The 24841-nt window shown below is 36.9% G+C and overlaps 1 protein-coding gene across 2 annotated transcripts in view; it reads right to left on the bottom strand.

The window, feature by feature from the left end:
• The window catches only part of PRKCA (protein kinase C alpha), a 227701-nt gene that overhangs the window by 182756 nt on the left and 20104 nt on the right, over positions 1 to 24841 (bottom strand). For both annotated transcript variants that reach the window (XM_058165997.1, XM_058165998.1), the window contains exon 2: positions 23289 to 23320. In XM_058165997.1, the coding sequence (XP_058021980.1) occupies positions 23289 to 23320 (32 nt within the window). The remainder of the gene's footprint in view (positions 1 to 23288; positions 23321 to 24841) is intronic.

Raw genomic sequence — 24841 nt, 5'->3', positions numbered from 1 at the left:
GTGAAAGTTCTCTTAATATGTTCTTAAAATCCCAAACACTTAATAGGTTCAACATAATAGGCTGGAGTCGAGAATATCCCTGATGTAGTTAGACATAGTCAATTACAATATCATGTATCAGTTGACCAATCTCAGGTTACTTACAAGAAATTATTTTTAATAATGTATGCAAATTAAAACTACATTGAAATGTGACATGTTAATATCATAAATGAATCAGTGCTGGACATGCCAAACATTCTATTAAGTAAAGTTAAAGAAATGTAAAAAAAAGTCTTTCCCAAATTTGAAGATTGAGGAAAACAAGTCTAGAGCCAATACAGTATCCTTCAAAAATATTATGGTACTGCCTAGCTTTATTAAAGATTGTATAAGGGAGACAGATGTAACACAGCATGCTTGGAAAATGCTAGGTTGAAAAAGAGGCAGAACCAATCTTCCAAACTAAGAAAATATTTTCTTTTACAGCCAAGTACACCGAATAACACTGCTTTTTGTCTTGGCAGAAACAGATGACATTATTATCCTATAGCTTTCTATAGTTTAATTTGCTTTAGTAATCGGGAAAATTAGATAAATTTAAATATTTATGGCTGTTCTGAGAAAAAAAATCTAGCCTGAATTCTAGGTATGAGATAAAATCTATTATATACCTTATATAAATCACTATAATAATACACCCCAACACCCAGGGTGAAAGGTACTTCCTTAGATCTTTCATCTATCAGTTGACTCAAACTCTTCGTTTCCATCCAATTTTTTCATATCAATATGTTTTCCCCAACTTTTACCGTTGAGTTTCCCTTAAAGTCGATTTGGCATGGGAGAAAGGATAAAAGGTGTGTTTTTTTTACTTTTCCATAAAGTTCTGACATGATTGTTTCTGGAGATACTAGAGTTTTAGTAGATTTAAATCCTAATATTGCCTGTCCAACCAAAGGTGCTAAATATGAAGAATCCTTTCACGCTCTCTTTAGCTTACTTGCTTACAGTATTTAATATTTGACATTAGGAAACCATTATGATATAGCTTTGGAATACCCCTAATTAATTGGAATTGCATTTTCTATAGCGATATTCTCAGAATCAAGGAATGCTACAGAAATTTTCTACACAAAGAATTTACTTTTTGAAAATATTTTACAGACACATAAACTGAATATAAATTAATCTGGAAATAATATTCATTTTGAGAGCATTCAGTTTAATCATTCCCATCTCTCAGTATCAGAAGTAAGCTATATTTTCATTTATATTACATGTCACTAAATAAGTTATATTTTTTGACATATATGTACCTCAATGTTTAATTGATTTGGTGCAAATATGAAATTGATATTTCTGAAATGGACGGGTAACTCAATTTTTCAACTCAATTGTTAGCCTCAATTCTGATTGGGACCAGTCTATAGAGTAATCCTGTTAAAATCATCTGTCCTTTGCATCAACACTTGGATAAGGTTTAGAAATAAGCAAAAGAAGGATGCCTGCAAATAAAACCAAATTGTCTTCAACTGAAGTACCATCAGTATTATTGTTGTATTCTGCTTTTTCTTTTTTGTTATTAATTAAAAAGCAATAAAAAAATACATTTTAAAAATTTCTAGAAAACATTGGCCATTATAGCAATTGTTTGGCCACTACATCATGATAGTGGTTTATATATGACAGGGCAAATTTTATATTAATTGGCATTTGCCCAACCATAGAAGATAAACAGATGTGGCTTCATGCTGAACAATATTATAGCAGCAGCTGAAGATAGATAGTTAAGTCACACAAAAAAGCAAGAGAAAGAGACATGAAAAAAACAAAAAGCTAAAAGTCCTCTTATAACTTTATATCTATTTAATAAAATATTATATCTATATAACACACCAACAAACATTAAAAATTGATCAGGGTATCTATTCCATTTAAAATACATGAGATTACATTTCTCACTCAACAGGAGTCCCACAATCTTAATTACTGAAACAAATACTTAATTGAAGGCAGTAGCCATATAAAACTGTTGGCTGGTATCCTGCATTAACCAACCAATTAACTTTCATTCATAATAAATTAGGTACACTGTATCAAGCTAGGAATGTGATGATGTATTGGTTATTTATTGGAAACAGATGGCTGAGTGAATAACCCTAAAAATGAAATATGCTGCTTTCTTTCTCGCTCTGTCATTGACATCACTTGGGGAAAGCCAGATAATCAAGAAAGCAGTGTGAACATTGTTTGCCTTTCTGCCTACAACAATAGAGAAAAGTTTCCAGCAAGCAAAAGATTCTTAGCCTTCAAGGTTTCCACTGTTTTCTTGCTGGGTTATTTTGTTTGCTTTTCCTTAAGATCAGCAGCTGTACATTTGTCAATCTGGTTCTCAGTTCCAACCAACAGCTTTGCTAGACGATTAGAGCCATGAATTATGCAGAGTGCAGTAGGTCTATCACAAATAGAAGGACCGTATTTAACATATAATGTTGCTTGTGTACAAATTCACATCCATCCAAACAATCCAGCCAGAATGTTCTAAAGAACTATTACACAATTTTTGGAACGATCTAGTTGGTCTTGTGTACAATGGAGTTAGGATGAAATAAGTATTATTATGTGAAAGCATCTTACACCAAAGAGAATGAGAATACTCTTCATGTGTTATTATCAAATTATATACAGTAATGCAAATCTTTATTGTCTTATTCATACTTTTTAAAATCAGTCGCATTTCAAAAGAGTACAGTTCTTACCTGAGGCAATGAAAAAAGTTTAATAATATAAACACATTGTGTGCAGAATTGCTTAGCCTGTAGGCAAGCCTGAAATAAAGTTCTTTGAAAGCTGAAGAATTATATTTTCCAATTCAGAAATTATATCATTAATGATGCGATTCCCCCATAATGAAGCAGTTTTCTCCATTATTAGTTTACATATTGTTAATTTTAACGATAGAAATAGAAGTGCTCCAAGAAGGAAGAATACTTGCAATATTCAGAAAAACTTAAATGTTATCTACTTTAAATATGACATTGACAGTCCACTCTATATAAGGGGAAAAAAGGTTTGTTAAGGAAAGTAACAGTTATTTCTATATACACTTTTTTTGTGGAGTGTAGAAAGAGTTTAAAATTCCACAGTCGATCCACAAGGAGATCAGTTATTCACTAGAATTTCTAGCCGTGCTGCAATTTGAGATCATTAGAAATCCAGTCTACTGCTAGTCAGTAGGAGCCAAGCACCTCAATCCAGAAGCCAAGAAACTTCCACCAAACTTCCTTTACATAAGACACAGGTGAGTGTTTGATGGAGAAACTCAAAACTCATTATCTGATCAATAGCAAAATGCCTCCCTCCCTCTTTCTTTCCTGGGAGAAATACAGCTGGTAAGAAGGACTTCAGCCATTTAATAGCGGAAACATCTTCCAACTCTCTTCCTAGCAGATTATGAATGGTAGTGTGATGAAAAAAATCTGCAGTTAGATTGGAAGGAGTTGTTAAGAGCGGGCTGAGTCCTTGCACTGCAGAAAGCAACACTGGCCTGACTTCCCCCTGAATCCCCGAAGCCTTATTTCACTGTTCCCAAGGGAATGCAGCAGGGGTGAAATGTAAAATTTGTTACTACTGGTTCTGTGGGCATGGCTTGTGACTGGGTGGGCGTAGCCAACTTTTTTTTTTTACTTTTAAAAGCATTTTTTCTACAACCTCTTCATCTGAAAAAAATGCTTTTAAAAGCCTCTGATGATCAGGCAACTCAGCTGGGATCACTAGAGGAGCCTTTTAAAAGCTTTTAAAGAGTTCTGACAATGCCAGCTGAGTTGCCTGATCGTCAGAACCCTTTAAAAGCATTTTTTTACAACCTCTTTGGCCCAAGAGGTTGTTTAAAAAATGCCTTTAAAGGGTTCTGATGATCCCAGCTGAGCCATGCGATCATCAGAGGCTTTTTTTTTACTTTTAAAAGCATTTTTTCATCCAAAGAAAAAATGCTTTTAAAAGTTTAAAAAAATAACCTCTGATGATGGGCGTGGGGGGGGGCAGGATTTTTGCTACCGGTTCTCTGAACCACCCACCACCATCGCTACTGGATTGGGCGATCCGGTCTAAACCGGGAGCATTTCACCCCTGGAATGCAGTCAGTTTGGTGAGATTATTGTAACATGGATGATCCCACAATGCTGCTCAGAAGACAGCACCAAACATACCATAACATGCAACAGGAGACAAATCAATGGGTACAGCCTGTTTTAAATTCTTTCACATTATTCTGAAGGTTCAGATTACTTCCCCAAAATAGTTTTACTAGATAGCTTTTTAAGGCTAACTGTAGAAAACTCCAAACTGAAGTATTAAAATATCATTTCATTTTATCTGACAAACAAAACATCTGCTTGTGGGCTTGTAATACATATAAACCTTAAAACGGGTTGCTTTTAAAAACAGAATTTCGCATCTGTAGTGATTATTTAACATTCCAACAAGGCTTTCTGACCATATAAAATTATCCTGTTTTGGAATAAGACAAATTCCATTTCCGTTCGCTGATAGAAAGACTTATTTATTGAGGCACAGATGTTCCTTGCTTTAATGTCTACTCATAACTTCGATGTCTGGTTGATGTTATCTTTCAGTCATTATCACTGCTCTCTTTTATCTCTGTGTTTGTAAGGTTTTACTGGTGTTCCCAAAGTGGCATTCCACTGGCATCTAAAAAGGGCCTCCTGTGATTCTGAAGATACTATGAAGTCACGAGGACTTGTACCCAACGGTACTCTGGTCATCCATGAATCTGACCGCTTTTAAAAGCTGTAAAAAAAAATAAGTGGCTATAAACTGAACCCCAAATGGTCTGGAAGATCCATATAAATTTTTCTGTTCTTTGCAAAGCAAAAAAAGTGCTAATGCTGAAGGAAAACCACAACAGGAGCAGGAGTCCCTAATTACAGCTCCATAAGAGGTGAACTTCACATGCACGTATGTCAAGATCCACCTCATACCAAGGTGAGTTGGCTATACTGCAGAATAATTTTCAGTAGCTGGCAAGATTTAGGTAGTGAATCTCCTAAGTGAACCTCCAAGAACTTTTCCAGCTTTTTTTTTTCTTTAAGGAGAGGAATGGGTGCTTTAAGTAATTACACAGCCTAATAAACCTATTTTACTTGTTTGGTTTATATCCTTTCTTTGCTCTAGGAACTGAGCCTATTCTCTCAATTTAAGCGGACAGCAATAACTCATTGAGCTAAGCTGGACTGGGTGGGTGTAATTAGTTTCAGATCACTTTCATGGCTGAGGATGGACCTAAATACAGATCTATCCATTTTAGTTCAATGGCTTTACCACAATATCCAAAATATTGTGCAAAATGCAAAAAATGTCTGTCCACCCCATTTTTTGTGTTAGTTGCTTAGGACCAAACTCTGAGAGTCTGTTGAGCTGTACTGTATGGACTTCTGGTTCCACTGATTATATGACACTGGTCCTTTCCATTATAAAGCAAGTGTTACAGAAACAGAGCTGGTTAATTTCCTGGTCAAAATAAGCTTGGTTCTCTACAAATCTCATATCACATTTTAATCATAACACTCAATTCCTAATAGCAATGGGCTTTTATGAACAGCAATATCTTTTAATTCAAGTTATGAATGCAATGCCTGTGGATTCAGGAACTAAAATTAAAATACACAATTCTATTTCTACTAGCATGTGGGTGAATTTTAGACAAGGAAATTTAGAAACATTTAGAAACAATAATGAAATACTGCTATTTCACCAATGGAAATATTTGGTGAAAAGTAGGATATTAACAATTATTAGAGCTTTTATAAGGGTTTCTTAATTTTTGTCATCAAGATATGATAACGTTGGTTTCATAAAATATGTATATGCCTTACAAGCTTTGTATAAACCATACCTCTAGCAGAAAAGTCTAAAGCAGAAAGGAATTATTGAAAAGTTGGGCAGTACATTTCTTTGCAATAGTGTCTTTCAATATTACAATAATGCTTGGCATTGTTCACATATGCAGTGTTATTTCTTAAGAAGAATTGCATTAAGAATCATGGAAGACGTTGGTTGAATACAAACAGCCTTAAAGTGGCTAATATAGAACAAAGTAGGGTATCATAGTCTCTGCTATGCTCCCATGATTACCTCTTGTTTCTCCAGTTAGGCATAAACTTCCCTTTTCAGGATAAATACCCAGTTTTATCACATGAGTATCTTGTCTTACCATAAGCAAAACAATGACATTACTGTAATTATATCTTCACCGTGACCCTGAAAAATATTTGAGGCTTGCTTCACCCAAAGCATTTAGTGGTTAAATTTGAATCTAGGCTTGAAACCTCATCAAGATCTATTGTGCCACTGCACATAAAATACATGTTAGATACACTTTGCTGAACTAACTGTTTTATGCCACTGAAGTTCTTCAAGGCCCATAGAGGTATCAAGTAATAGAGGTCAAACAAAGGAACAACAACCGTTTTAGGTGGCAGGGATCCTAATGTAATGTGGTACAAGGTCACAGGTGCCCAAAATACTATTGGGGTTCTCCATTTGTAAATCTAAAAATAATTTGTGGTGCCATTAAGTGGTGCTATGGCTGCCAGATGGCCAGACCCTTCAGTAGCCAAAATGCTCATATAGTTTCGTTATAGATTCAGTATATCCACACATCCAGTCATTAGCTTCCCCTGATAAACAGCATCATCAGCAAAATGGATTATTCACTGGACTGTAAAACAAATGGAACATCTTTTTAACCACTAGAGACAAAGGAATATGGTAGCAAGCAAAGAAATGGGAGGGGAACTCTCCTGTACAAGACAAGGTCCCTCTTGGCATCTGAGACATGACATCATCATAAGCAGCAAAGAGCCTTTATATAAGGTACCATCACAGTGCTATTCAGCAGATTCTGACCAGTTCTGGAGAACCAGTAAAGGAAATTTTGAGAAGTTTGGAGAACCGTCAAATACCACCTCTGGCTGGCACCAGAGTAGGGTGGGAATGGAGATTTTGCAATATCCTTCTCCCAGGAGTGGGGATGGAATGGGGATTTTGCAGCATCCTTCCCCTGCAGTGGGGATGGAATGGGGATTTTGCAGTATCCTTCCCCTGAAGTGGTGTGGATATGGAGATTTTGCAGTATCCTCCCCCCTGCTACGCCCACCAAGCCACACCATACCCAACAAACCACACCCACAGAACCAGTAGTAAAAAAAATTGAATTCCACCACTGCAGTAAGTGATATTCTAGGTGTCATGGAAGGAATCTCTCCCGGAAAGAGAAGTGAAGTAGTTTAAATTGAAGTGAAGTAGATGGTACTACTCTTCACAGCAAATTGACTAGAAACATCTGATGTGCTTGAAACTAAAGACCATAACTGTGGTTACTAAGCTTATTAGTGCTTGTAAGGTTATGAAGGTTTTTCAACAGCAACTCCAGATAAATAGTTGCCTATCGCTGGTCTAACAGTTTCTTAATTATGAAGATTAAATTCTTCAAACTCCAAAATTCTGCTGAAATATGACTAGATCCTAATATAACTGCTAATATTAGGGCCAAATTACATGTCTCTGGCAATCAAAAGTGATTTTGCTTTATACTGTCTATTTAAATTCTCCTGAATTCTTGAGCTATTAAATACGAGCAAGAGCTATTTTTTTAAAAAAGATTCATAAGTTCCTGTTCCTTCATGTCATTCACCACAATGGATTTCAACATTTCATAGGTTTCAGCTAATATTGTACAATGTCAGCTCAAAGGGAAAGGGCATGAGAAGTCTAATTCCATAAGTGTTCTTTTCTGTTTCCATTTTGGTACGTGTTCCTTCTATTTCTAATAAGTGAGGCAGCCTAGCAATCTGGGAAGGAAGGCAGAGGGACTAAGTCTGAGCAGATTCAGGCAGAACAGAAAGATGAGCTCAGTCCTCTTTTGTTCGACTGCAATCCCTTTAAATTGTAATGGAAAGGAAATTGAGGATTGGCATATGCTTCCTCCAGGTGGCATATTATGGGGGACAAAAAGCTTTGGTTCCTACAAACGTAGCTCCTTTCTAAGCCAATCGTGGAAAAATCCTTTAATGATATTGTAGCTCCAAGAGAAACAAGGGCTGCAGCTATTTTGAGACGTCAGATTTCAAGGCAGTAATAAATTCAACTTATTTAGCTCCTCCACATTGTACAGGTAGTCCTCATCTTACAACCATTTGTTTAGTGACCATTCACAGTTACAAAAGCACTGAAAGAAGCGACGTATGACCGTTTCTCACACTTACAATTGTTGCAGCATCCCCAAAGTTACATGATCAAAATTTAAACACTGGCAACTGACTCAAATTTATGACGGTTGCAGTGGGTCATGTGATCGATCACCTTTTGCAACCTTCTTACAAGCAAAGTTAATGGGAAAACCAGATTCACTGAACAACTAGAGAAATTCACTTAACAATTACGGCAAGAACGATCGTAAAATGGAGCAAACACCACTCAACTGTTTTGCTTAGCAACAGAAGTTTGGGCTTCGTGGTCATAAGATGAGGACTACCCACATTATCAAAATATCAAAAATGTTTTAAAAACTTAAAGAGACAAAAATTGAACTGCTACAATAGGGCTGATTTCTAAAGTTACAACTGTGTCCATCAAGTTCATGGCACATTTATTCTATTATTTAATCACATTTAGAAAGCCATCCAACTCCAAAGGCAGTGCAGGACATTAGAAACAGCCAGAACCAAAAGAAGGAAAGAACAATGGATGTCCAGAAGAACAAACATTCCAACTAACATAAAATCCATGGCTTGGAGACAAAACCATTTTCAAAGACATTTTAAATACTGTGTTTCCCCGAAAATAAGAAAAAATATATTAATTTTTGCTCCAAAAGACGCATTAGGGCTTATTTTCTGGTTAGGTCTTATTTTAAGGGAAATAGGGTACTGAATGCACCCTTCTGGCTAACAATCTTAACTGGGGCTTATTTTGGGGGTAGGGTTTATATTACAACCATCCTGAAAAATCATGCTAGGACTTAATTTTCTGGTTGGGTCTTATTTTCGGGAAAACAGGATAGGATTGCAGAGAAGCATACAGATATTGGGGGTGAAGGGGGTATTGTTCTGGAGAAATGGGCACTGTCTATCCTGAAATAAAATAATTCCACAGACATATACCATATAACAAAGTAACTTCAAACACTGTACTAACTTACAATAGCGTTGGGTTGGATTGGATTTCATGAAGTCAGTCAATGTTTATTCAATAAACCATAAGCTACACAACATTCCACCCTTTATAAGGTAGGTAAAATGAGGACCCAGATTGTTGGGGGGGCAATAAGTTGACTTTGTAAAAAAATATACAAATAGAATGAGACTATTGCCTTATACATTGTAAGTCGCCCTGAGTCTTCGGAGAAGGGCGGGGTATAAATGTAAAAAAACAAAAAAACAAAAAAACATGTGTCCTCTGCTTTTTGTGTTGTATGATGCTAGCTATGGTCTTTTCAGAGATCCCTAATTGCTCAAGAAGAAACACAGGAAGCTTATTTGAATACTTAAGAACATATCCCCATGTTCTTGCAATATAATCACCATCTAAAAATTGTGGTCAATACAGTTACAAAATTCCAAGTAACCAGAAAGTAAACTATTCCCTTCTCCAGTCAGCCAGAAGTCAGCTTATCCCTTCTTTCTGTCTGTATTGATGGTGCAATTCCAAATAAAGTCATGAGTTACTGCTATTCGCTATTTTATTTTCTAAGTACAATAAATAAATTGATGCTGGCACTTTGGTTGCAGAATGGCAGTATCCCATTTATTGCTGCTATTTAAACAAAAGAATATTGAGTTTAAAAGAGCAGGTGGATGTCTGTGTGCAAAAGGAGGCACCTGTGGTTTCATTAGCTCAGAGAGGTCTTGTGATAATCACCCCAGATCTAAGTTTCCCTCAAATATAATTTGGTTGGGGAAATTAATACCATTGCTTGAACAAAGCAATAAAAGGTTTAACTATTCAGTTTCAAACATGATCTCTACAATTTGGATGTTATCTCTACCACCGGACTTAATGTAAACCGTGAGTAATGTATATATCCAGCAAAGGTATGCTCACCTCATAACAAACCAGAGACAATCTATGTATTCAGGTACAGTGGAGGACAAAGTCCAAGATACCTAACTTCTTGTTTGTTCCTTTTTTCATGACTGTTTTTGCACCTGCCTGTTCTTCCTGACCTGGCAAAGTGAAGGGTTACTACATCCCTGGGTATAGGCAGCTCCACCTGTAGCAATAATTTAAACTATTTTTAAAGATTCAAATCTACATCTTCCTAACTGACTGTAAAACAATCCCTGTCAGTGTTATAAACATTCTTTTATCAACAAGCCAAATTGTACTAACACCCTTTCCTAATACAAAACCACTGTTGCTTTGTAAAAGAGAACTACCGGTACTCTATATCAGAGGTCTCCAACCTTGGTCCCTTTAAGACTTGTGGACTTCAACTCCCAGAGTTCCTCAGCCAGCTTTTCTTCAACTCTGGGAGTTGAAGTCCACAAGTCTTAAAGGGACCAAGGTTGGAAACCCCTGCTCTATATATTTGACTCTTACCCTTTAAAACAATGGGTTTTTTCCCCAAACTTCCTTGAATTTTACATCTCTGTTTGGGCATTGCTGCAAGCTGAATCACTTTAATTCTTTGATTCTTAACAAAAGGAGCATGAATGTGCCACTACCGTAGACATCAGACTAGAAATTAAAGCCAAACACCTAGTAATGAAGAGAGTACTATTTTGAAGCCACTCAGTGCAACCAACAAGCTAGGCTCATGGACTCTCTAAAGAGTCCTGTGTTTGTTCAAGGAATGTCCATTTGCATAGCATTGTAGATATGAGTGTACAATTCAAACATAATTAACTTTTCATTAATATATAGCCAATGGTTGCTGCTATTGCAAACCTAACAGAATAAAGCAGTTTCTACTACTCATTAACAGAGTTGGACAAAAATTCCCTAAACTATATTGGTCTATAAAACATTATTTAGCACTCAGGCATGAAAATGTTCCAGCCCTTGATTAATACAATGGAGTAAGAAATCCAATATGTGTGTGTGTGTGTGTGTGTGTACATGTACACACACACACACACAGGTGTCAGTAAAATTAATAAGCCTTCTCTAGGACTGCTAGCTAATCTGAAAAAGTATAGTTGATAAATATCATAGAATTGGGAGAGTTAAAAACTGTGTTTTAAAAACTTCAGTAAAAATTATTTATTTATTTATTTATTATTTATTTATTTAAATTTTTATACCGCCTTTCTCCCGAAGGACTCAGGGTGGTGTACAGCCAAAGTTAAAACAGTTAAATATACAAAATTAAAATATCAAATTAAAATACATATTCAATAATGGCCAAATTAAAACCGTCAAATTGACCCAGCCTAAAATACCCCATATAAAATTACTCAAAATTAAAAATTTGAAAAATTTAAAAAAATCTAAAAAATCAAGCCAGTCCCGCTTGGATAAATAAATAAGTTTTTAATTCCCGGCGAAAGGTCCGAAGGTCAGATAATTGGCGCAAACCGGGGGGAAGTTTGTTCCAGAGGGTAGGTGCTCAATTGACCTTGCTGTCTAATATAATGCCAGGGATGGGGACTATGGTCCTTTTATGACCTGTGGACTTCAACTCCCAGAATTCTTCAGGCATCAGAGTAAAGTTCCCCACCTCTACTACAGACTATGGGCCAGAGGTGAAAAGTAAAATTTGTTACTACCGGTTCTGTGGGCGTGGCTTAGTGGTGGTGGAGGTAATGTGACGGGGTGGGCGTGGCCACCTTTTTTTTTTCTTTTAAAAGCATTTTTTCTACAACCTCTTCGGCTGAAGAGGTTTTAAAAGGCTCTGACAATCCCAGCTGAGCCACGCAATCATCAGAGGTTGGTTTTTTTTACTTTTAAAAGCATATTTTCGGCCGAAGAAAAAATACTTTTAAAAGTAAAAAAAAAAAAAAAACCTCTGATGATCCCGCGGCTCAGCTAGGCACGGAATTTTGCTACCGGTTCTCCGAACCACCTGCTGCCATCGGGACCATTTCACCCCTGCTATGGGCCCAGGATAAAGACCCTCAAGCATGTGCAGGGAGTTGAACTAGAAGTCCTCCAAAGCCCTTTCTAACCCTATTATTCTTTGTCCTATGTTCTATATATTTGTAAAATTTATATAGCCACCCAATTCATGGGATCACGATGTACACCAGTACAGCCGAAGGAAGACCCAAATTGTAATTAAAACCTCTGATATTAAGAACAAAGCAAACAAGCAGCATCTCGACAGAGTCCATCAAATGCACAGTCCATTTCCCAAGACAGGGATCTTCTCTCATCCTGATCTAACACTTTGGGGGAGAAATCAAAGCTTTCCTAAAGGCTACCTGTCTATGGAGATTCTGTCATATAGGTCATGGTTGTCCCAAAGGTGGTTTTGCAAGAGGCAACTGGACTTTCTGTTTTTCCTTTGAAAATGTTTTGCTTCTCATCCAAGAAGCTTCTTCAGCTTCTTTTTTATTTCCTAAAGTCAGTCAGTCTGTCTGTCTGTCTGTCTGTCTGTCTGTCTGTCTGTCTCTCACCCTCTCTCTCCCCCTCTCTCCCTCACTCTCTCTCTCTCTCACACACACACAAACTGCAAGTCCTGTTGTGCTGCCTCATCAAGGCAAGGGTTGGCGTGTGCTCCTGGGAGGAATGAGCAAAGAATGTTGAAAGTTGTATGTCCAGAGTATATTTTCCCAGCAAGGTCACCTGAGACATGAAGACCACCCTAAACAAGCAGGCACTTAAATTGGCCAGCAATGTTGTAGGAAAATGCTGGAGGCAGATAGCCTGAAAAATCATGTATTCGTACTGTGCAGGAAAAGGCCAAGAAAACATGAATAGAAAATATAAAATGACGGGACGAGATCGTGCCAGATGATGGGTCCCTCAGGTCAGGTGCCGCTCAGCATGTTATCGAGAAAGAGCTGAGGATCCATCAGAATAAAAATGGTGTTTACGAAGTGGCTAGATTTAAAACTTTCAGGATGTCTAGTTGCTAATGTTGCCATACAGGAAAAGAAAATCTGAAGCTGTAAAGACAATTGGAACATCACAAGTGAGAAGCATCAGCAACAGGGAAGTTCAACACAGATGAAATGAAACAACTGCAAATTGACATCTTCAGCATCAGCAAATTGGATCAGATTGAGACTGTACAATTTCAGTCGGAAGATCACATTGTTTATTACTGAGGGCATGAAAAGCAAAGAAGGATCAGCATTGCTGTCGTAGTTAGGAAGGTTACAGCAAGGACAATACTTGGCTACAATGCAATCAGCGACCAAACAATATCATTAAATTTCATGGACAGCCCTTTAATATGACGATCATTCACCTTTGTGCTCCAACCACTGGTGCAGAAAAAGAGCAGATTGGTGAGTTTTATGATTGTGATTAATTTGAAATCGAGGGAACAATGTGAGCAAAAGGTGCTGCTTGTGATTGGAGTCAGGGATGCTGAAGTTGGAGAAATGAAAGAGGAAAATGTAGTTGGGAGCGTACGGCTTAGGAATCCAAAAAGAAGCAGGAGACCAACTTATCCAATGTTTTGTTCATGGCTAACATCATCTTCAAGCAACCAAAACAATCCCTCTATAGATGGATATCACCAGAAGGAATACAGGTAGGATTACAGCCACAATTGAGCCCAGAATGTATGTTGCTGAGTGAGACAGTTGTTAAGTGAATTTTGCCCCATTTGCCACAGTTGCTAAGTGAAGGACTGCAGTTGTTAAGTTAATGACATGGTTGTTAAGTGAATTTGGCTTCACCATTGACTTTGCTTGTCAGAAGGTCACAAAAGAGGATCACATGATCCCAGGACACTGAAATCATCATAAATAGGTGTCAGTTACCAAGAGTCTGAATTTTGATCATGACCACGAGGATGCTGCAATGGTCATAAGTATGAAAAACAGCCATAAGACACTTTTTTCAGTACCATGGTAACTTTGAATGGTCACTAAATGAACAGTTGGAAGTTGAAGCCCACCTGTATGTAGAAATCAAATCGACTTTATTACTGGTAAAAGGAGGTGGAGAAACTCACAGGTACAATATGATACAATATGGCTCCAGATTGAAAAGGAGTGACACAAGGCTGTATTCTCTCCTTTTATTTTTTCAACCTGTATGGCAAAAATATCTTAAGGAAAGTTTGATTGGAAGAAAATGTGTATGGTTTTAAAACTGGAGGAAGAAACACCAATAACCTTCACTACTGATGCTACTGTGATAACAAATAATGCAAAGCAACTGTAAGCCCTAGTAGTAAATGTTAAGGAGCACAGTAAAAAATGGGACTAAAATTAAATAAAAAGAAGATCAAACTAATGACATTAGGTAGAACAACCAGCTTCAGAACACTGAAGATATAGAAGTAATGAATAACATCTGCCTTTTAGGATCAATCATCAACACTAGTAGTACTACTAGTAAAGGAACAAACAATTAAGACATATTCTGCAATCAGCCCTTGGTAGATCATCCAAGGCGGCCTTGGAAAATATATGGAAATGTGGTGCCTACAAAGATCAGAATCGTGCAAGACACGATATTCCCTGTGCCACTGAATGGAAGCAAAGATTCAACCCTTTTGAACTTTGGAATTGGAGAAAACTTCTGAAAATATTGTGGATGGATGGAATGGAATGGAACATCAAACAAATCAACCCAGAGTTCTCACTTGAGGAACACATGATCAGGCTCAAATTAGTCTACTTCAGACAATTTTTGCTAAGATCTAGCTCTCTAGAGAAGGCAGAGATAGGCAGTGTTGCAGATAACTGGCTTATGTGAATATGAAAAAATCATTAGGTGATAATGAGCATGTCAAATTGAATCCAGAAGTCTAATGGAAACAAATGCAGCTGGCATTTGCAGTTTTCTCCCCTTCCTGAAAAACAGTAATGTGACTTTCTAAATAAATTAAGATAATTATTGTCCACTGCTGGTGTTATACAGGCATACCAAAATGGGACCAATTATCACAGGCTCCATTGCATTCTAGACCAATTACAGATTCTGGATGGTCTTCCAGGGCAGCTCCATGAAAAGCACATTGCAAGATCCAGGAGGAAGTGACTATGGCATGTATAGGCATGGACAGAAGTAGGCCCTCCCAATCTAGAAACCGCAAGCGGCACGTAAGCTGTGCAAAGGTTCTCCAGTTGCCACTTGCTCCTCAAGCAAAAGCTGTAAATTCAGGAGAACTCCAAACTGCATACAAGTTTATGAGTTGGGAAATGCAACCCCCACCCTAAAGCCAATGGTGGATAACCACCAGTTCTGAGATCAGAGGGGCCACAAACCCTTAGACACCTGGTCTTGCTAAGGTTCAGCCTGTTCTTTCCTGTCCAGACCTCTTCAGCGTCCAGACACTGGGACAAAACTTTGACAGCATCACCTGCTCAACTCAAAATGAACCTCTATCCAGTTTGAAAAAGCCACTGATAAGCCATTAAGGGAATGTCGGTAAACCCTCTCTAAAGCAAACAAATGCACTCTTTCACTTTTTTATTTGACATTTATTCCAGTTCTCCTGGCACTACTTTTTTTTTTAAAAAAAAACTTCAGCCACTCAAATATATCTAAGAATATTTTTAATATATTGTAAGTCATAGCAATTCACATTATTGAAGTTGAACAGTGCTCCAGCCATTATTATATTAATACTCCTGGTTAGGTTTGAAGCAGAGAAGCTAATACTATGAATGCCTGTCAATTCTCCAATGAATTCCACTATTCTCTTCCAAAATGAAACCAAGAGAAATAAAAGTGTATATATAAAAATATACAGTAAAAAGAAGCAGAATGCCATGCTTATTATTAATTTATTTTTATAGCATACGAAGTATTCATGTTCTTTTCATGAAAAAGACTGAATACACATTTAATTTTATCTAATTCCCAGTAATTTCTTTGTCATGCTTCATATAATTTGTACTTAAATACATGTCATTAATCACATAATCACTTTGTTCTCCTGTTTGATGTGCAAAATAAGCTGTCAAGATGTGGGTTAAACTATGCAGTGCAAGGCCAAAAGGGTTGCTTAAGTAAATTTAGCTTCCAGAATATAAAAACCCCTAACAGCAAGCAGACATAAATGCCACTGTTTTACATGGGGTAAAAGGCTGCTAGGGTTTTTGCAAGATATAGTGTAATGCAAAACATAAATCTGAGGAGGGGAGGGGGGAGGGAAAGAGGGAGGGAGAGAGAGAGAGAACTGAAAATAAGGAGCCACAAAAAATGTCTTATTGTGTGAGAATCAAAAAAAAACACAGAGTTATGGCCAAGATCTAAAGGCCCAAACAGAACAGACCCTAAGTGGTAAATGGCTGCTTCTTAACAATATCTTCTATCAGTAACAATCCTATGGATTCCAGTCTATGAGAGTACATAAGACTGAGCTATTTATTTGTGTGTGTGTGTATTTGCAATTTACAAGGCCTGCATGAATTATTTAAATCTTCTCCAACAAAAGAAATTAAGCTTCTTTTAGAAAGATTAAAACAATTGTATTCACTTACAGATTTTCAAACCCACTAGCATAGTTCCAGTGTGCTGAAAACATACCTTGCCCTTAAATCAGGCCTTTGCTGCACAGCGATAATGCAAGCAGCAACGGAAATGGAAAGGACAGTGACCAAATGAAACGGATGCTTGCAGTGTTCAAATTTACAAATGTAAAGAAAAGGCCAAGGACATGATGAAAAGTTATTATATACTTGTATGAGTTCTTCCAAGATGACAATATTTTGAATATTTAGAATCACTCATACGTCCAGAGTGATTTTTAAACGAATAACATGGTATATCACTTCAAGAATCTTGCCCTTTTAGCTGTAGTGCTTCAGAGAAATTCATAACGTTGCAACTCAATTGCATCTATAGGCTGGCTGTTAATAAAAATAAAATATGAAAGAAAAAAGAAGGGGAAGAAGCATTTTGCAGCCCAGTGGTAGTCCTTCAGCACGCAGGGCCAACTTCAATTCCCCTCTTATTTTAACCTGCATCTAGGGTAGCTATCCCATTCTGATACCATCCAGTCCTGCTGTTTCTTGCTCAACTGCCCTTCGCGCAGCCTCAGCCCTTTTACCACCTCCATTTTCCAAATAGAAGAAGAGATGGAAAGCAACCCTGTCTTAATCAGCCGAATGATAGAGATCTCATTGGACAAAATATCTCAAAATAAGCAAGGAAATTATGTAGCCACCGCACAGATTTGATTTAAACCTCTCCTGGGAAAGATGTAATTTTTATCACTTAAATCGCCATTAGGTAAATTTTATTTAACCACTCTTTTGGAGAAAATACACATGTCCTCCTTTCTCAAAATTATAATTCCTTTTTTTAAAAAAAATAAATACTGATTATTTTAAAGATTAAATTTCATTTAAAACTTGGGTATAATGATTTGACTGTATTCTGTAATACCAAAACAGATATTTATTTCTCAAGTCTTTATGAGTAAAATCATTGATAAACAGAGCGTATTATTGGGATTGAGGATGCAAGAACAGTTTCAACAGCTATGAAGAAAAGAAGAGTTGTTGAATGGATCTGTTCCTTAAAACTCCATTCTGGGTCAAGGAGAGGGCTAAGATTATCCACAGCTTCAGTAACTCTGAATTATTTAACACCTACTTCTAAATTTCTCACAATGTTTACAGAATTTTTACGGAGCATGAAAACTGTACTTAAATTCCATTTTTAAAAATATCTTCAAATCATATTTTTCCCTCTGTCCTGAATAGCAAAGTACAGTGACAAAATTCTATTTTCTCTAGGAAAAATTGATTGATTAGCCTTCTACCCAGTGGTGGGATTTAAGTAATTTAACAACCGGTTCTCTGCCCTAATGATTTCTTCCAATAACCAGTTTGGTAAACTGCTCAGAAAGTTAACAACCGGTTCTCCCGAGGTGGTGTGAACTGGCTGAATCCCACCACTGCTTCTACCCAAGGCATTTTTACATTTACAAATTACAAAGGCGCTGCCATAGGAATCAGCAACCTGCACAATGTCTTCCAAATGTATTGGATTATAATTCCCACAATGCACTGTCTGGGCTTGTAATCCCAAACATTTTAGAAAATGCTAGCTTTTCCATTCTGGTCTTCAAATACTGTGGAGATTCTTTTTATAGCTCTTGCAATACATTTTACACAACAATTTCTCTTTCAGTCCTTATTCCTCTATTTCTATGATAGCAAATGATAACTTACCTCACTGCTGTAAAGGTTACCGAAATAATATAAGTGAAATGCTTTGGACACTGTAAATGCTGGATAAAAGTTTGATATGCTTGGTTTTATAAGTCAACTATCTCTTGTTGCTATTTCAAGTAATATCACCTCACACTGACCTCATCTTACCATTTCATGCTGCTTTCGCTACAGCTGCAAGTCTTTGTATGTTTCCAAGAAGGAAACCTTCTGGACAGTTTGACAACAAGGAAAAAAACTTGTCAGTAACTATTACACCATAGCAGTGCTGTAATGAAAACCAGTAGTTTTTCAGCTACAAGCAAAGTTGGACTGAGAAGTATAGGATGGCTGGATTTTTCATGGACCATCTTCCATGCATTCAATTTAATTTCCTTGTTTATCAGGCCACATATCTTCACTCCCCGCCCCCCCACTTCTCTCTCATTAACCGTCAGTGCCACGTAATCACTACTGAATTTCTTTTGACTTGTACCCTTTAAATGGCTGATGTGATTTCAATAAATAGGATTTTCATTTGAAAATATTTACTTTTGCTTGGAAATCTCTTGGAGCTGCCTAAATATGGCAAGAAATGGCACCGTTTATGGAGGAAATTACACTGAAGAGTCTGGCTCCTTGTTGCTGTTTTATAAATAAAAGAATTCCTTACATTCACAGCAAGACTCAGTTAGACCATAAAACCTTTTTCTGAAGATCCTCTAACAATACAGGAAGAGTATTCATAAATAAGCCACTCTTCCCTACTTGCAAAGGAAATATCCCATTAGCAGAGTTTTGCTTATAATTTAGATTCCAAGCCAAGACATCCATAACATTCTTTCTAACTAAATACACAAATCACCTATAATGACTTTATTCCTTTCCCCAGTGCACATTAGTTAAATATATGTAATAAAGAATGCATGACGTAAATCAAACCACCAACATTTTAAACTATATATGCCCACTTTCCCAAGTTTGCCGGTTGTGTTAATCAAATAATTCATGCAAAAGTAGGTTATATATTGAAAATAAAACATTTGAAAGTTGCACATAAGTGTAAGATTGACAGTATGTTAGTATTTCAGTTGTATATCACCGAAAGGGGGCAACCAATTGCCAAAGCAATTTAGTCAATTGTCAGTTGTATAATTAAATTAAGTATTTCCTTAACTGGTTATACAAGTTCAGAATGCTAGTACTAAAGCGTCTAGCACCATTTTTCTACTTAATGGCCCTCCAGATTTCTTGAATGCCAAAACTTGCTAAGAGAATCTATTTATTTTTATTTATTGATTTTATTTTTCAAGCATGTATAAGGTAAGATATAAGTATAAATATGATAATGAATACATGAAATGGATACGAATAAATGGGAACAGTAGGACAGGGACAGTAGGCATGTTGGTGCACTTATGCACGCCCCTTAGAGACCTCTTAGGAATGGGGAGAGGTCAACAGTAAACAGTTTTAGGTTAAAATTTTGGGGGTTTGGGGATGAAACCCAAAGATTCCGGTAGTGCATTCCAGGCATTGACCACTCTGTTGCTGAAGTTGTATTTTCTGCAATCGGGTTTGGAGTGGTTTATCTTGAGTTTGTATCTATTGTGTGCTTGTGTATTGTTGTGATTGAAGCTGAAGTAGTCATTGACAGGTAGGACATTGTAGCAGATAATTTTATGTACTACACTTAAAGGTAAAGGTTCCCCTCATACATTATGTGCTAGTCGTTCCCGACTCTAGGGGGTGATGCTCATCTCCATTTCAAAGCCGAAAAGCCAGCGCTGTCTGAAGACGTCTCCGTGGTCATATGAATGGCATGACTAAACGCCAAAGGCAAACAGAATGATGTTACCTCCCCACCCAGCTTGTATTTTGAGTTCTGATTTTTTTTGCCAATGTGTAAGATAGTGTATTTGTTGGTTGAGATTTGGAGTTGCCAATTGTTTGACCATTCTGACACATAGTCAAGGTCTTTTTGAAGAGTAGCAGCATTGTTAGTGGTGTTGAATAGTTTAACTTAAATCAGGAATTTAAAGCCCAACCTATCAAAAACAAACAAACAAACAACAACACACCAGATTGTCAAAAACTGTTCCAGAAAGAGGACTGTGTTGCTGGGGGAAAAAATAGAAAGTCTTGAGACAAGGGACACTATGAGATGCAAAATTAGAACATTTGTTATCAATCCCTTCACCAGAATACAGCCTCAAATTGAACACAGCTGTTGACCAAATTGGCCTTAGACTTCTGCAAATTCTCCAACATATCTGACGGTCTCAGAAAAAAATCCCATTCAAATAAGTTATTTATTTTTATTTTTTATTTTTTTATTTTTGTCACAACATTATATACAAGCACATACATTGAAAGGAAACAATAGGACAGGAACGGTAGGCACTTTTGTGCACTTATAATGCCGAACTACTAGGAGCAGGCAAAGGAGCAAGTATAAAAACAATAGATCCCTATGGGAGCTTGGCTTTCATGCTAGACGTTTGCTTATATTTCGCCAATAGCTTCCTGAAGCACTGATTCCAATGGAGTTGCTTCCCGTGTTTGAGATCAAATGCCTCCAGAGTGTAAAGGCCATGTTTACAAATTTAATAGTTACAATCCAAATGTTCAAAGTGGCTGAAGTGCATGACAATAGAGAAATGAATAAACATGCCCAACTGCACGCTTTAATTAAAAAGTTTGTGTGGAAGAACCTCCCACTTGGAAATCATTTTACTCATTTGATTTATTAAATTCAAAGTGCTCAAGAGGCATGGTTGCATACATGTGCACATACATATAATTTTTTCTTACCACAATAACAACACTGAACTGAGAAAGTATAACTAGCTCGAAGAGAACCAGTGAGTCTCTATGGTTAGAGGTGAATCAAAACTTGACCTTCCTGCTCCTAGTTCAATAGCTGAACTACTGCAGAACATTAACTCTCTAATGGATCATGAATATCTGTACTTAGAACAAGGTTTAAAACCTAGCACTTGTATAGCACTTGAAATTAATTCATACCAATTCTGACGAACTGCTCCAAAGAGAATGTATAGTAGACCTCGACTTACAACCACAATTGAGCCCAACATTTCTGTTGCTAAGCAAGGCAATTGTTAAATGAATTTTGTCCCATTTTACAACCTTTCTTGCCACAGTTATTAAGTGAATCACAGCAGTTAAGTTAGTTATAAATCGTTACGTGAATCTGGCTTCCCTATTGACTTTGCTTGACCTTGAGATACTGTAACCTTCATAAATATGAGTCAGTTGCCAAGCATCTGAATTTTGATGAACTGACCATGGGGATGCTGCAATGGTTGTAAGTGTGAACAATGGTCATAAGTCACTTTTTTCAGCACTGTTGAAACTTCGAATGGTCCCTAAATGAATTTTGATTACATGACCATGGAGATGCTACAATGGTCATAAGTGTGAAAAACTTATACGTGATTCCTAAGTCACTTTTTCAGTGCCTCCGTAACTTTAAACAGTCACTAAATGAACGTTTTAAGTTGAGGATTACCCGTATTTCCTTCTCAGAGATGGTAATATGACCAGGAGGTTATTTAAGGCTGCAAAGGAACTATTTGAACTGGGAACATTCCAGCTCTCACAAAAGTGGCACCACATTTCTCTAACTTCTGAACATTTAATACAAGGAAAACCATCTCCTTTGTTAGTGTGACAAGAATCAGCAATATATTGCTAGCTATCAGCTGTAATAAGAGACTGTAATTTAATGCTCTTTTCTTTTTCAGTATCTCTTTAAAATCAGAGTTCAAATCTCCTGGCTCAAATTTCAAAACCGTTAAATATAGGTTTTGTGGTGTGGCAGTTATGACCGCAGCAAGGGTTCATGCCAACAATGTTTATCTAGTCGATAATCAGATCAGACAATCACAGGGCAAGGGTTTCTTTAAAAGAAAAACTTGTAGGTATCGTGTAGCAATTTTCAGCTGCTATCCTTCGTTGCTCTCTGACAGGATGAAATTATCAGACTAAATGCTGCTTCTTTCATCTAGCTGATACAAATGGTTTCCATGGTAAAACACTAACTTATACAATCAACATTCAATAACAATATTAAAGTATAAACAGGAAGAATATTGCTTAGCGATATTAATAGTACATTAATGCTCCATAGCCATCTCAAGGAAAGGATACCCAAGATAAAATTACAGACATCAGGAAAGAGGCCAAGGCACATATTTCAAATTTCTAGTTTTGATCCATAAAATCTCCAGGCAAGAGAAAATGTAAGTCTTCTGTCCAAATCCTTTGAGGGTTACTAAGGTCTGGCATAGATCATCCTGGGTTAGATGAATTTATAGACTGATGTGAGGCAACACAGTTCTTATAATCATATTCAAATCATATGCTTCACCTTTGTTGAGTACATAATATGACTCGTATTAGTGTTAATAATGCAGTTTACAGAAACAAGATTTCTTCTCCATCCCAAGATTTAAAAGACTTTGCTACAAGCAACGTATACTACTTTGAAATAGTTTGTTTTCTCTTACACTATGCTACAAAATAAACAAACTATAAATCAATGACCAAAGGTCCAGATGAATATAAAATTGATGCCGATTAATCACAGAGGGAAAAGGTAGAAGGGAGTATTAAAGGAAACCCAACAGAGAGTGAAACCACTTTTCAAAACACCCACACAGAGACAGCAGCTCCCGACAAGAGAAATGTTCTCTACCAAAATAAACCACAAAGATTCTTTTCATGAAAAATTAAAGAGTTCTCTATATGCAGATTACATGACATTTAATTTTAGGAAACTCTGCTGAAATGAAACTCTTTTGTGCATGATTCACAGTTCATGAGATAAATGATTAAACAATACACATCCTTTTAGATAATTTAATATCCTCCTTTTAACATGCTTAATTCCTTCTTGAGCTATGGTTCATACATTACCTAGATTTAATTATTAAAACAGAAATAGAAACCATTATAAAACCATTTGTATCTTACCTTGGCATTGAAACCCTTGTTTTCCAAACCCCCTGCAAGGAGAAGGAGAGAAAAAAGATAAGACTTAGAAATATATTTTGATATTAAATTAATACTGATCTACAATATGTTTAAACTTATTGTCAGAGCAAAATGAAGCTGTTAAAATCTCTTATTTTCAGCTAAAAGGATTCCCCCTCCCAAATTCCTATATTCAGTTTTAAAGAAAATCTGTTAAGTATTGCACAATGATATAATATACCGTATCAATGTAAAGTGGAAACATTGTGATGTGGTACACTTAACATGAGAAATAATGCAAACTATCTTATATTTGATACTGTGTGTACTAGTAGCTTAACATTTACCCTACCAACATTTACTAACATTTTCTCTACTAAAATTCTGCCACAGGAGAAAAAATATTTTAAAAATGGGCTACAATTTATTCAAATTAAATCCATGTTTCCTTGGAAGGCACTTCTTGATTTAAAAAAAAAACAAAAAGTAATATTATTTTGATAATGTAATGATTCATATCACTCTGTTAGGATTCCTTTTGATGGTATGATAATTAATGATTAAACTATCTTTGCAGCTTTTAAAGTCCAATGTACACCAATGTCATATTTGGCTATTGAATGATAATGTGTCTCATTCAGACTCTGATAACCTGGCATTCTCTAGATAAATTAAGACTCCAATTCCCCTAGCATCTGATCCTTGTTCAGAATATATATTTTTTAAGGTCAATACATATGGAAGACAGTGGGAAGCTTTTCTATGAAAGCTGAATATGAGCTCCACAAGCCAAGATATTCAATTATGGGGAGTTTTCCTATAGTCTTATCCATCTTCTCTCCTCAGGGAGAGATTATTTTTCATACCAGACCTTCTATTCAAAAATACAAAAAGCACTCTTGTAGACAACTCACATATGATCAGCAGTTGCCTTTGTAAAAATTTGCCATATCATAGATTACTAAAAGAATTATAATCTGAGCTATACACACATATAGATGCCACCAGTCATCTATTGGGTCATTGTTTCAGAGATATTTCCTTACTAAACAGAGCAGCAGAATGACTTCCTATCAACTTCCCCACTGACTCTGCTTGTGGGAAGCCGGCAGGGAGCATCAGAAATCACTCCTCCTTGGCTGACCCCCAGAATTGCCTGCCATTTTGCTGGGAAGAAGGGGAACAAAGGGAGTCATGGACCATAAGGAAAATTGTACCCCACTCCTCATCCTGATATGTCCCCAAGAACCCCCTGCCCCTGGGGGAAGAGGATTCACCCACCCACTACCAGTGACCCTCAATTAGTCCTACCTTGCCGGCAGGCATCTGAGTCCCTCCCTCATCCTTCCCTTGACATCCACTAAGAGATTTCAAATTTTAGTCTCAGTTTCAAAGCAGCCACTCGCCTGTCAGACCTAGCCTCCATTCGATTGGATGCAAGGGTCAGAGGGAGGCAGGAAAGAGGACAAAGATATGGCCCTCCCATCTTCCCTTGTGCCACCCAACCAATAGGTTTTCTGGGAAGTGTAGTTGGAAGACGTGGTGATGCTGAA

The sequence above is a fragment of the Ahaetulla prasina genome, chromosome 2 (assembly GCF_028640845.1).
Source record: "Ahaetulla prasina isolate Xishuangbanna chromosome 2, ASM2864084v1, whole genome shotgun sequence".
Classification (NCBI taxonomy): domain Eukaryota; kingdom Metazoa; phylum Chordata; class Lepidosauria; order Squamata; family Colubridae; genus Ahaetulla; species Ahaetulla prasina.
This window is presented reverse-complemented; position numbering and strand designations above follow the sequence as displayed.